A 14177-nucleotide genomic window follows, 5' to 3' on the forward strand; every position below is an offset into this window, starting at 1 on the left:
ACTAATAGCTTATTTGGCCAAGCTGGAAAAATTAGCTTATTTTGAGAAGTGTTTTTTTTTTTTCAAAAGTGATTTTCGAAAAAGTACTTTTGGAGAAAAATAGTTTGTATTTGACTAATCAATTTGAAAAATACTTTTGAACAATAATTTGTGGTTGACCAAACTTTTTAAAAAGTATTTTTAAGTATTAAATTACAAATAAGGACATGAAAAGATTTGCTTAATAGTTAATATTATATAAGGAGATAAATAATTACAAATATTTATTGTTAAAGATAATAATTAAGTTTTTTATTTTACTTAAGTAAAATATAAAAATAAAATTGAAAAGCACTTTATTCTTTCAAGATTATTTAAATATATCAAAAAATCATTCAATAAATATGAAAGTTCATCCCAAAAGTCATTTTATATTACTTAATAGTTTAAACTAAGTAAGGTTATTTTGGTATATATAATATTTTGCAAAGGATATTTTTGGAAGGAAGAAAAGTCAAAACTACTTCTGCTTCTGGAGAGAAGCTACTTTATTCTGCTTATTCAAATCTCCTTCACCTTCTAGCCAAAAATACTTTTTTCCCTCAAAACAGTTTGGCCAAATACTTCAAATTGAGGAAAAAAACACTTTTGTCATAGGGAGAAGTTTGGCCAAATATGCTATAATTCCGATAGACCCTGTCTTATTTTGCCTTAATAGAATTGGTCAGTTGGATGAATCTTTTATTATGCAGACAAATTTAGTCCACTAGATTAATGGGAGACAAAATTGAAATAGTGGCCTCAAAAAGGTCATTTGTCTGAATGCCCCACTAAGCTAGTAGTCCTTTTTTGTAAGATGTCTTTCATATGTAAGTTATTACTTAATCATAATTAACTGATATGTATTATCTTCACAATGTAATTTATGCTCCAAATTAGAGTTCAGTTTACTTGGTTTAGTGCAAATGGGGAGATGGTTAAGTTCTTCATGTCTCCAAACGCAACTAAATGGAAGAGGCTATGACTATTTTGTTTCTGTCCTTTTAGTTCTTCAACAGTTCAAAGTGTGAGGGTAAAATTTCCCTCAAAAGTAGAGACTTGAGGGAAACTAACTTTTTGTGCAATCAAAGGATAGTATCCACTTTTGAGAGAGTGAAGTGATCTAATCTAAGTAGGAAAAGGCTACTATAGTATTTTTTTATTCCTACAAGTTAGCATAAAGTTAGTAGGGATTTGCAACTTTGTCTGCAATTGAAGTACCCACATATTGCATTATATACTTCTTGTTCTTCATTTCTTTCCTTCACAAAACTATATTATTCAAAATGAATAAAATATAGGAGTATTATTTCTTTTATCCCGCGACAAAAACTAATTAAATCTGATAGCCGAAAAAGTGTATAATTTTTGTATATAACATACATAATATATATATATATATATACAATTTTTTTTTAATTTTTTGACTATTATTTTTATCACGGCTATACATTATCATTTTTCCTAAAATGTAATGTGTGGCGGTTTCCTAGCTATAAAGCCATTCCTCAACTTTCTTGACATATTTCTTGTACTCCCTCCGTTTCAATTTATATGAACCCATTTGACTGGACACGAAATTTAAGAAAAGAGGGAAGACTTTTGAACTTGTGGTGTAAAATGAGGCACATATATTTTGTGTGGCTATAAATCATTACATAAAGGTAATTTGTTTCCAAATAAGGAAAGTGTCATTCTTTTTGGTACGGATTCAAAATGAAATAGGTTCACATAAATTAAAACAGAGAGTAATATGATTCCATTGATCATCACGCGTCTAGGAGTTACCGTTTGTTATATCAGCGGTACTAATTTTCTTTTGTTATCTAAAATTATGCATTTTAAAAATCCGATGTATGGTACATTAAGAAATATGGTACATAAATAGAAGACAAACCCATACATTTTTGCTTATGTGTTGTATTTTATTAAAAAATTCATTAAATATGTATAGATATTTCATTCTGAACCCAGTAACTACAAATCTTAATTCTGTCTCTGTTTCTGGTCAACTATATTGTATAACTCAGTGAATGAAAAAAAAGTAGTTTCTAATTTAACTCTTTAATACGTATAACAACAACTTCAACTTGACTTAACACACATTCCTATTCATTTATTGCTCTATTGATTTTCCCTTTTTTTTTTCTTCTATTTATCGAGTTTCATGATGTCGCATGTTCTATCGGTGGCAAACTCATGATTTTACGTCAAATAAGTAGAGTATATCGCATACGTATACAAATTTTTCTTTGCAAATATGTTTTTAGTAATCAGTTCAATTATGTATGCATGTGTGGCCGAATGCAAAAGAAACTAATACCACACCAAATATTTTGAAATAATTCATGAGTTTCTCAAAATAACAATTCCCTCTGTTTCAATTTATGTAAAGGTGTTTGACTGGACACGAAATTTAAAAAATAAAGGAAGACTTTTGAAATTTATGATTTGAAATAAACCATAGAAATTTGTGTGACTACAAATCATCTCATTAAGAATGAAAAGAAAATTTCAAATTGAATTATTATTAAATATAGAAAAGTGTCATTTATTTTAGAACTAAATAACGGAGAAAAGAAAGTAGTATTTAATATTTTGAACCAGTGACAACGAGCGTCGTATTTATTTCATATGGAAATTTGAATTTATCACTAATTACTTTGAATTAGCCGGATGAAGCCGTGAAGCAGATGAAAAGCATTACCTCAATTAAATGTAGGATTAAGTAGAATTATAGCATGTTTGGCCAAGCTTCTCAAGAGGCAAAAAATACTTTTTTTTCCCCCCAAAAACACTTTTTTTCTAACTTGAGGTGTTTGGCCAAGCTTTTTTTGGGAAGAAGCAGAAACAGTTTCTGAGAAGCAGAAAAAAGTAGATTCTTTCCAAAAGCAGTAGCAGAAACAGTTTTGACTTTTCTTCTTACCAAAAATACCCTTAACAAAATATAGTATATACCAAAATAACCGTTAAACCTAATACTTAGGATATTAATGTATAAATATTTCTTATTATTTTTAGGATAACTTTCTAATATATAGTGACTTTAGGGGTGAATGCTTTTATATTTGTTGAATGATTTTTAATATATATAACTTATATTAAAAGAATTAAGTACTTTTAATTTTTATTTTCATATTTTACTTAAATAAAAGGAAAAGATTTAATTATTGCGTGTAATAACAAATTTTTGAGATTATTTATTTATTTATAATATTAACTATTAAGTAAATCAATTCATGTCTTTATTCGTAATTTGATACTTAAAAATACTTTCTGAAAAGCTTGGCCAAACACAAATTATTTCTCAAAAGTGTTTTTCAGAATGATTAGCCAAACACAAATTGCTTCTCTCCAAAAATATTTTTTTCAAAAACACTATTAGCCATTCCAATAAAGAAAGCTCTTTCCATGTTTCATGTCATCCCTCCCTACAGATTAACAGTAGGATATAATGAACTACTCCTAATAAAGATCCAATAATTGGAATCACCATACTTAAATAGAAGGATTAAGTAGCATCATTAGGGCTTAGTTAGTTAGTTATAGGACCAGCACAAACTAGTTACTTCAACCACTCAAAAGTAAAAGATAAAAGGATAATTCGGTGCATAAAACATTTCGTGTTTATGCAGGGTCCGGGAAAGGGTCGCACTTCAAGGGGTGTGACGTAGACAATCTAACCAACAAGTAAAAAATAATACTCCATTAATAGAAAAAAGATAATTTAAGTTCTTGCTTCTGAGTTTCCACTATCCACCATGATTTTCACAATAGGCAATATATTGTAGCAGTCTAACATTAATCTTGTTCTCTAGAAGAAATAAGGAGTCTTTCCTATCAATCCCACTAACTTTAACCAAACAAATATATATCAACCTACACCAAAAGAATTCGTAACCCGATGCACAAAGCATGCTTCAGTCAAGTCAAATAGGGCCCGATGAAGGGCTGCAACTCCTAAAGACGTGATATAGACAATCAACCCTAATATAAGGACAAAAAATACAAAGATAAAGAAATTAAGAATCAGATAAAATCTCAAGGAGAATCAAAGAAAAGCTAATGTTCTGTATTACCTTCTATCATGCTAAATTCTAATGTCATAGCCAGTTAGACGTATTGTAACAACTCAATCCACTAGTAATATTGTTCGTTTTAGACTCCGAACGCTTCGATTTCCCAAAAAGTTCATCTTTGCCAAGGCAAACTGTACTCTGATGGAGCAGGGGATTCAACTGCAAACCATCTCCATGTCAAATCTTTTAAACCATTATCATACACCTCACAGAACTTCCTCTGCCACACTTTTGGCTCAACTGGACTATACCCTAAACCTGGAGTCCGATCATTCGAACCAAGGTTCAATGGTTTAGTCCAATCCACAACATAAGCTGACACCCTTCTTCTAAATTTAGCCTTAAATTCAGGCCAAGCTTGATACTTGTAATGATTCACCACCATTTCAATAACATTCAGTTTCTTCACATTGTACCCTGGCTTCAACTGAAAATGATGAATCACATTAAGTAAAGAATAATCCACAGCATCCAAAAATACTATACTCTTGTGCCTATTCTCCATTTTTCTCCTACAATTGTACCCTTGTACCACTCCCATTGCTGGATGTACCTTTTGATTCGACGGTCCAAATTCATAACAAGGGATGCTAATTTGTGCAACATTATTCTTTTCAAATCTTACCTGTGAGATTACACTGGATATGTTATTGCTGTTCTCAGTCGATATTTCTTCGGAATACGGTAATATAGAAGGTAATAGTAATTTTGATGGTTGAGTTAAATTAGACCAAGATGGAGAGTATACAAATTCATCTACATCAATGTACATAATCCATGAACATGAATCCTTAGCAAATATTGCACTATGGGAAAAACCAGCTTCTTGCGTTTTTGGCCATAGCCAAAAGTAAGTTTGCACATTATAGCCTTCTTGAACTAGCTCTTCAACAACTGTAGCTAAATTATCATCACTTCCATTATCGTATAGTATAAATTTTTCAACTCCAATTTTAGAATGATACAAAACCCATTCTCTTAAGAATTTAGCCACGTTATACACCATTGTGCAAAAACAGAGCTTAGCTTTTTCAGGGCTAGCAAGTTTCCGTTGTGGCGAATAATAGGCTACTGTAGGGACCACAAGAGGAGTGGGTCCTACAATTTCAATTGAAACTTTGATTGACTTATTAACGGCGAAATCCGGCCGTTTGCAACGGAAAACCTCTTGTACTGAACTCGTCACGGCGGTTTTAACGGCGTCGCCGAAAATACAGGTGAATTCCGTGGGATCTCTGTTAATGCCTTGACGATTGTTTAAACCTTTGACGAATAAAACGACGTCGTTATCGGTTGTGAAAGAATCGTAAACGAGAAAAGTCCACCGTAACAGCTCCGGCGAAGGTGAATTCCGGTAAGAAGCATTAGCAGAAGACCTCGTCAAAATGGGTTGCGTAAACGGCAGTCTCCGACGAGCCCGGCTAGGAAGTTTGCAGTTTAAAATGGACCTGACCGGAAATGGAAGTTCACCAGCGCGAACCGCCGGAGATTCTTCACCGGTATCAAAAACACAGAGAAAACTAGAATTATTATAATGGGTTTGTAGAGGGGAGAAATCAGGTGAAACGATGACGTAGACCTCCCAGTCCGGCATGAGAATGGAGACAGAGGGAATTATAGGGAATTTTCGAGAAGGGGTATTAGGGGAAGAAAAATTTTCATGAAAAAGAAAATTGGGTATGGTGGATTTGATAGTAGTGTTGTGAGGATTGATAATATCGTTGTGATATGCAGAGAAATCATGGCGAAGGAAATGGTGATAGAGAGTTGCGAAGAAGACGAAGCAAGTAAAAATGTAAAGGAAGGTGAAGCGAATTACTTTTCGGGCCATAGTTTGTAAATGATGAAGATGATGGTGGGATTTTATAATTGAAGAATATATAGTAAAGCATTAAATACATTAATAATGGTGGAAAAACTTTGATTAAGTTACCAACATTCTTTTTTAGGTTAGTAATCTCTTTTGAATTCAAAGTTCTAGGAGTTGCAGAATGGTATTTATTGAGGTCTCTTTTTTTTCTTCTTTCTTGGTCTGTAATTTAATATATCACCTAATCTATCTCACTTAACCATTGGTTACTTAGCTTGGATATAGATTTTGGCTATTTCATGAAATTTGATAAGTTTTTAAAAAAAATATTGAAAAAAATTTTAAGTTCCAAAAGCTGGTTTGGAACCGTTTGAAATTTTTTCTTCCGCTTACAAAACTTCAATATTTTTTCAAGTAAAAAACATTTTCAAACACTATTATTACCGCAACTTCAAAAACTCTTTTTTTCCAAGTTTCAACTAAATCAATGTTGAAATGCTAGCTTAATTACTCTATATATTGTAACCTTAAAAATGTAACTAAACTATAATTAATTACAATTTGATTTTAGTGTGAATTCCAAATAAGTTTTCCATATCTTGAGTGAGGGAGGGATGTACATAATATAATGTGGATTTGGGTAAGGGTGCGTGGGGGAGTCAAAAAGGTAAGATCATTAGTAATTTTTTGGAAGGCATTTAGCCAAAGATCATTCTGCGGCTGCTGATTTAGTAATGCTCTTATTGTTATTAGCATGTCATTAAATACCATATCAGAAACTATGTACTAGTAGTATTTAAGTTCTAAAAATCTTGATTTTGAAAAGTAATTAATGAACGTCTAAGTAGTAGATCCTCCCTCCCCTGGCTACTTCGCTTCCCCCGTATTCTCTTTCCTGCAAATGGGGTCGGGAAGGATATAGTACCGGATACCTTACCCTTACCTTGTGTTAGGTAGAGAAAATGTTTCCAATAACGACTCGGCTCAACAAAAAACTACTATTATTTTGAGCAACATGATTCAATAAATGATAACAGAAAAAAGAAAAAAAGGAAACTTGTTTCCTTTATGAACAAATTAAATGTTAACGTCTGAGTACCTATTTGTAACTATTAAAAATGTACAAGGACTAATTTCTGTCTTAAGGAGCGAGTAGCCCCTATGGAATGGAGTTTTAGTGTTAACTCAATTGTAGAATATATTGGAGAACAATCCCCACACTATTCCACTTGTTCTATCTTGGATCATGGTTTCAAAATTTCAAATCTTACATCAGAAATTTCCTAGCTTTACTCTAAAAAATTGGAAACATAATCTGTACAAACTTTTTCCTGAAGTTCCTAATACAATAAAGCCCTCATTTCAGGTCACTGTCAATCGTTGTGACCTGTGTTTTCTGGTTCACAACCAACAGGGCTTAACAAATTAGAGTTGTAACGCTAAATCTGGCTGCTGCGAGGATCCAATTTGTAAACTAGCACTAGGGGAACCCGGAGGCTGAACTCTAACATTCAGGTCAGGGGGGACTGACATTTTGCTCCTCTGCTGACCCGAAGACGCAGGCCATGATTCACCGGAAACCCTCACATTCTGTTCTGTACAAAATTCAGGATTTTTACCTTGTGGTAATGAATTTCCAGAATACAATGTTGCCCAGCTTTCTAACAACTTATTTTCTGCTGAAGCGACATGGTTTGAGATTGCAGGATGAAAAGATAGATTATCTCTTACAGGAAGCATTCCAAGCATTTGATTAGGCCCAGATGCCTCTTGTAGGCCTGACTGTCCTTTAGACATGGAAAACCTTGACAGCTCCGCCTGTGGCAATGACTCATGCCCAAACATGCCATTGAAACCATTTCTTGGCTGAAGGAGAGCTTTCTGCGGAGCTGGGCAGGAGGTAGACACAGGATTTGCCCACGAAAATCCCCCATCACCACAACCCTGTCTGGTTAGCTCATTTTGTCTATTCAACCTCTTGACAGCTTCAAAGATTTCGGCAGAAGGCTTGCACATTACAGCAGAACTTAATCCAGGAGGTGACGGTGTAACAGGTCTACTAGAATGGTGATCAGCTGCCGAGCTATCTAACAATGATTTCTGGATCTCAGCTGAAGAAGTCGATGGCTCTATTGGACCTCCACCATCTCCCACCCATCCAGGACCAAACTTTACTCCAGCAGGCAAAATATGATCCAACTTCTTAGAAGCCACTTTCCAAACAACTGGCCCAAGATTTGCAGCAAATCTAGCAAGGCTTCTCGCATAAGCATGCTGCTCGAAGTGAATACCAACCTGTAATTATAATCAGATGACGCTGTTGGTCTTGGTAAAGTAAGACAACTGTAACATCTCAACATGCATAAGGGTTGGGTTGGCAGGCAGGATTTTCTTTTCATTTGGGGGTTTGGGGGGTGGGGAGATGATGAAAAACAGAGACACAAAAGAACAATAAGAAATCAGGTAAGAAATTGGTTAGTAATTGGTCAAAACCCTGTCACACCAGATCAAGTATTGGAATCTTTAAAGTTGTTTAACTTATCCAGACCTATCCTATATAGTGTAATGGAAACACGACATTTCAATTGCAATGTAGTCTATGTAAAAGCAATCTAAAAATGAGACAAATAGAATGGACCAGTATGTAGAGAATATTGGACTACATTTCTTGATTTTCATCAACAATTTTATCTTTGTATAAGTTGGTTCTCATTAAATTTAGTCCTAAAATGTAAGTTTTAACAGAAATAGAAATGAATAATTTGAATGCAGCCCTGTATTCCCTTCTCATTGACAGCCATGAAAAAAAAAGGAAGCAGGGTAAGCTCTCTGTACATACAGCCATTAACCGTTTCATATCTCCGTCAATATTTGACAAGAGAGATGGTTCACTACAAGTAGCCGAAGGATGGAATTGCTGGTATGTGTCCCGCCTGTTCTCATCAATGGAAAAATGTTTCTTTCCATACTTCATGTCAGCCCTCAAGATATTAGCTGCACGAAACAAGATAATTAGTCGTTTTTCATTAAAAAATGGTGTAGAGAAGTGACTGTCTTAGGTTTAAACCTGGAAACTCAGTATTCCAATCAGTTTCAGAATAACTTTCGCCATTACGCGAGCGATGAGCCAAGAATGCATCAGAGGAATGAAACTTTGAAGGCATAGGCCCCTTTCTTAGGTTATAAGAATTAGATCCAATAGCTTTGTCATCCCCACTAGCAAGAGTAGCACCCGAAGAAATCTCAGTGAAAACACGATCTAGAGGTGAATTTTCAACCGACTTCTTTAGGTTTTTGCCTGGAGGACGACCTCTACGAACTACCTTAGGCTCGCCATCCTCTCCTTCATGCCTCAAGTTTTCGAAATCTCTTTTTGCCAGCTCTTGAATGGTTCTTGCCTACAAAAGGAAGAGTTAAGGACAAAGCGGAGACAATGAAGAAATAACAGAAGGGCAAGAGAGATGCTAAAGATACCTGCCGGTGGTAAACAGTATCTGGGGCGTTATACTGCATTGCATTTGAGCATATCAAGAAAACATCAACCTACATGAATTACAATAATGTTGGAGATCAGAGTTATATTCAATTATACTCCAACTGCAATTTTTGAGAGGTGCAAACAGGAAGAAAATCCCACCGCACCGACCAAAATCACAGCCGAATGATATTTAAAATGAAAGAGAGAATTACCACAAATGAGACTATGACACAAGAAATACGAAAAGATCTCTGCATAAACTACACGAACTTTACTTTATCCAGTGAATGTGAAATTACTTTTACTACAACATAAATTTCCAAACACTTCAAAACTTCCTGCATTGAGACTTGTGTATATGCCATCTTCTTTTGACCTTCTTATACTTTTCTCTTTACCTTTTTTTTTTTTTTCCTTTTTGGATAAGGGTAAAATTTTATTGAAGATGAAAAGAAAACTAAATGAAGAGAAAGAAAAAGAAACAAGTTCATTCAGATTCAGTTTTTACCAAGGGCATCGCAACAAACACACAATCTCTAAAAATTAAAGTTTTCCTGATGTAAGAGAACACTGAGCGACACTAAACTTGGCCATCAAAATCCAAAAATAAGTATCTCTGCCGTATCTTTATAAAAACTCACCTAGCCCTCCATCTTCTCCTATTACAAATGTTAAAAATAAATGCCCACTACTCCTACTCTTCCCTATAACTTTAAAATCCAAATGTTATGCCCAAAACAGTGCAACATCTAACTGACATATAAAAGATCCTTACTCCTCATTTAGCTACTATACTTTTCTTTGGTTTTCAACAAATTCACCAACCATTTAATAATACTCAAGATAACCAAATCAAATTCTACTAACGGGAAAAGTTAAGGGTGCTGTTCTCAGCTCAAGCTGCATTTGCAGGTACTTCATATCAGTAGACAATAAAAGGTCTCATCCAAACTGAATCCATTACAATCCAAATACAAGCAATTGTGCTACAAATTTCAGCTTTGGCAATCCATAACTGACCTCCAACTCTTCCAGGTTTGAGTAGAGTCCTCCATCAAGTTTCTTCCTCACGGTTCCGAAATCCATTGGATGCTCAATAATCTCATGATAATCAGGTAGCTGCAGAAAAATTATTTCAATATCTACAGAATATATAATTACCATCCAATAAAAATTCACCTCTACAGAAATGTACCTCATTTGGATCAACTGGCTCAGAGAATACACCATAAGTGTCCTTCCTGCATTTTAATATTGAAATAAACTAATGCTTAAGTGTACTACGGAACCAAAAGAAACAGCCCAAGTACAAGAAATATAAAGATATCCACTTAAGAAAAAACATACTTTTGAAGCCTGTCAAGAATGAACACCAACAACTTTTTGTCTGGCAAAGGTGTTGTGGGGCCGGACACCAATGGCGACCCTATCCACAGAATAAATGTCAGCAATTAGACTTATATAAAAATCCAATCTTTACTAGGAATTCCCAACAATTTTTTTTCTTTTTCTGTCAATTTTGAAGAATGAAAAAAGGCTTGGAATTGAACCATGTCCAGTGTCCGTCGCTATCAAAAGCTTTTCTTCCTGCAAATTTAACACAAGCATATAGTTGTTAGCTCAATTATTATAAACTTAAATTGGAATATTATAAACTTAAATTGGAATATATGGATATTATTTAAAAGATACATACAAATTGAAAGTTACAGTAAAGGTGTCGCCTTGAAGTTGATGATGGAGCTAAATAGCTCCACAAAAGGCACATCAAGTACAAGTGAAAACACTAACAACTGAAACTAGCTAAAAAGGACAAATTTGCAACTTTACCAAAAACTGATGCATATCTAGTTTGCACTCATAAAGCTTGATTGAGCATAAAGAATAAAAAACTGGAGAGAAAAAAATTGAAAAAACAAAATAAAGAAAAAGCCGAAATTCAAAATTTTATAATATAGAAAAAAATTACACTTTTTTTATGTAAGAAATATAGAAGATAAAAATGTCTAAGGGGTCGGTGACTGAGTCAAAACACATACAGATCTTGAAAGTCCTGAAGAAAAAAAAAAAAAAAAAAGGACCGTTGTACTTACGCGCCAAATCCCCAAAAAAAAGTTATAGAATCACATCGAGAAACAGAAACCTCAAAAAAATTCCCTCCAGCTTCTTCTTTTTAAATAGAAATACATTAAATAACTCAGCTTTAACTTTAAACGAAAATTGAGCACCTGATCAGAAACGACGTCGTTAGATCTAAGATCAACGGAGCTGATTTTACTTCTGTTAGTAACAGCGACCTCGAGATTTTCGCCACCTTCGGGTTCGGAATCAGAATCTGAATTGGAAGAAGAATTATCCAAATGTTGTTGATTATTCGATTGGGGCAAACGAACAACCAGCTTGACTTTCTTCTCTTTCCTTTCATCGTCATCGTCGTCAAACTCCGGTGGCGGAGAATTCGAATTTGAATTAGGGTTCCGGCGAGAAGAACGGCGAATAACAGAGGATTTATTAATTTCCCTTTTGGAAAGATCTGATAAAGATGGCCTGCCTTTCTTCTTCTTTCTCTTCATTTCCATTGTTGTTGTTGTTGTCTCCGTTTGTTGTTTCTATGGGTACTGCTCCTCTTGTTCGTATTTTTACCTTACCCGTTTCCAACTTCTTCTTATTTTCTCTCTCTTCAAATGGGATTTGGATTTTCTCTTTTTCTTTTTCTAATTTAATTTTTGTTTGTCTTGTGTTTTCTTTACATTTAAAATTTGAAGAATTATATGAGAGAGTGTCAATGAGAAAATAGACAGTGTTACTTAACAATGTGTTAGGATGAATAAGGTTTCTATAATTAATGGAAGATATTGATTTCGAATGCTGAAAATAAAAGTTATAAATAAGACTTTGGACTAGCTTATTATAAGTGCTTTTTAACTTATTTATGTATTTAATAAATATTAAAATTACTTATGAATTATATATTTATAAGTTAAAAATCATAAATTGATCTCTCCCGACTTACGATTTAGAATTTATAAGCAGGTTTGATGAAGTCTTTTACGATTTTACTTTTACTATATTTTGTAACCTCTGAAGTACTCTTCTAAAAATATTACTTTTATTTATTCTATATTCTATTTCTATCATTCCTCCTTTTTATATTAAAGTACTTTTTATTATTTCAGTTTATTTATTAGAAAAAGTACTTAATCAACACATTTTTACTAAATATGTTAATTGTTTGTTATCAAATTAAGCATTTATATCCGAACATATAACTATTTATTAAATATTAGTTTGAGAACTTACGAATTTTAAGCAGTGCAAATCTAACTTAATCAATTGCAGCACATATCTAAATTAAATCGGATACAAAAGCAATATCGGGCAAGAAAACCCAAAAAGAAAATGAAAAAGAAAAGTAGATGTGTGACCGACGCGTTATATTATGATGACGAAACGACTGTCTTCACTTCCTTACGCGCGTTATAACTCGCCATGATGCGTTTTCTTATTTTTGTTCACTTTTTTAATATGTATTATTTATACCGTTAATTCCGAGAAAAGAATGAGATATGTTAGTTACAACTTACTACAACAACAACATCCCAATATTTTCTTACCAGTGATGTCCGGAGAGAGTGAGATGTACGCAGTCTTACCCCTAAAAAGGTAAAGAGGTTGTTTCCGATAGATCATCGGTCGGATAACGAATGACAAAAGTAATGGCAACAAGAAGGAATAACAACGAGATTGTTATAAATAGAATTGTATTTAAGGTGAATGTCTATATTTTAGAGAGATTTTAGTGATTATTACTTGGTGGCTAAGTCACTCTTTCCCTATAAATAGAGGGGTTCTATTCTATTGTAATTCATCCCAAATCAATAAGAATCCTCTCTCTACCTTTCTGCACAATACTCTTCTCCTTCTTTTATTGTTTTATAACACGTTATCAGCACGAGACTCTAACCAATTGAGTAGAAGCTTTGGGATTGAGCATAATGATTGTCAATTGTTCCATAAACTTCCTTCATGATTAAATTTTGGATTTGAGGTAAGTATTTTACTTTATTTTTCTCTTTTAAATTCTTAACATTCTATAATTTGATTTAAAATACAAACAAAGACAATAAATTTTGATTATAACTCTAATAGAGTTTGTAAGAAATTAGAACCATGCGAAGTGGTAAAATTTCTATGTCTTGCCATGATCAAATTCATGTATGATTGTGAGCAAAAGAAGTGGAAATCCGTCCCATTGAATTTGCTTCATTCTCATTCCCTTAAGAGAATGTGATAGCAGTATGTGATACGTTTGAAAGGAGACAAAATTATTACTATGAATGTATCAATGGATGTGGACTTGGCAATAGACGAAATTATAATCATCATCATTGTGGTAATGAGAACAATAAGTATTCTCAAAATAATCCTTCACTATGTGAAAGTAATATTTGTCATCGATTTGACATGAGATTTTGTAAAGCACATATAGATGATTATGGTTCATTCATGATGTGAATGTGACAACATGTGATTTATGAATATATATTTATTTTTGGAAGAATATGAGCGTGCTAGTGGTATATACCACACTCACCTCTAGAAGGAGGTTTGGGAGGAAATAAGAAAATAATGTCATTATTATGGCATAAATGGCAATTGGTCACGTACTTATTGTACGCCAAAATATTTTGGCAATGTGATTATTAAAAGACAACGGTAATGCAAGAAACAGATCTTGCATATAATTTTGACCATAGCCATAATGGTATAATTTTTTCTTTAAAAGAGATAT

At 33.5% G+C, this 14177-nt stretch overlaps 2 protein-coding genes across 2 annotated transcripts; both read right to left on the reverse strand.

Moving 5' to 3' along the window:
• Positions 1 to 3930: 3930 nt before the first annotated feature.
• LOC104114046 (glycosyltransferase family 92 protein RCOM_0530710-like) lies at positions 3931 to 6013 on the reverse strand. Its single transcript, XM_070200306.1, has one exon. The coding sequence runs from the start codon at positions 5926 to 5928 to the stop codon at positions 4210 to 4212; it is 1719 nt and encodes a 572-aa protein (XP_070056407.1). The 5' UTR covers positions 5929 to 6013; the 3' UTR covers positions 3931 to 4209.
• A 971-nt stretch (positions 6014 to 6984) lies between these two features.
• On the reverse strand, positions 6985 to 12083 carry LOC104114047 (uncharacterized). Its single transcript, XM_009624393.4, has 9 exons — positions 11614 to 12083; positions 10936 to 10972; positions 10733 to 10811; positions 10581 to 10626; positions 10406 to 10504; positions 9382 to 9450; positions 8975 to 9305; positions 8747 to 8901; positions 6985 to 8202 (listed from the first exon to the last, which is right to left on the reverse strand). The coding sequence occupies exons 1-9, from the start codon at positions 11962 to 11964 to the stop codon at positions 7333 to 7335; spliced, it is 2037 nt and encodes a 678-aa protein (XP_009622688.1). The 5' UTR covers positions 11965 to 12083; the 3' UTR covers positions 6985 to 7332.
• Between the last annotated feature and the right edge of the window lie 2094 nt (positions 12084 to 14177).

This window comes from Nicotiana tomentosiformis, chromosome 4, assembly GCF_000390325.3.
Source record: "Nicotiana tomentosiformis chromosome 4, ASM39032v3, whole genome shotgun sequence".
NCBI classification, from domain to species: domain Eukaryota; kingdom Viridiplantae; phylum Streptophyta; class Magnoliopsida; order Solanales; family Solanaceae; genus Nicotiana; species Nicotiana tomentosiformis.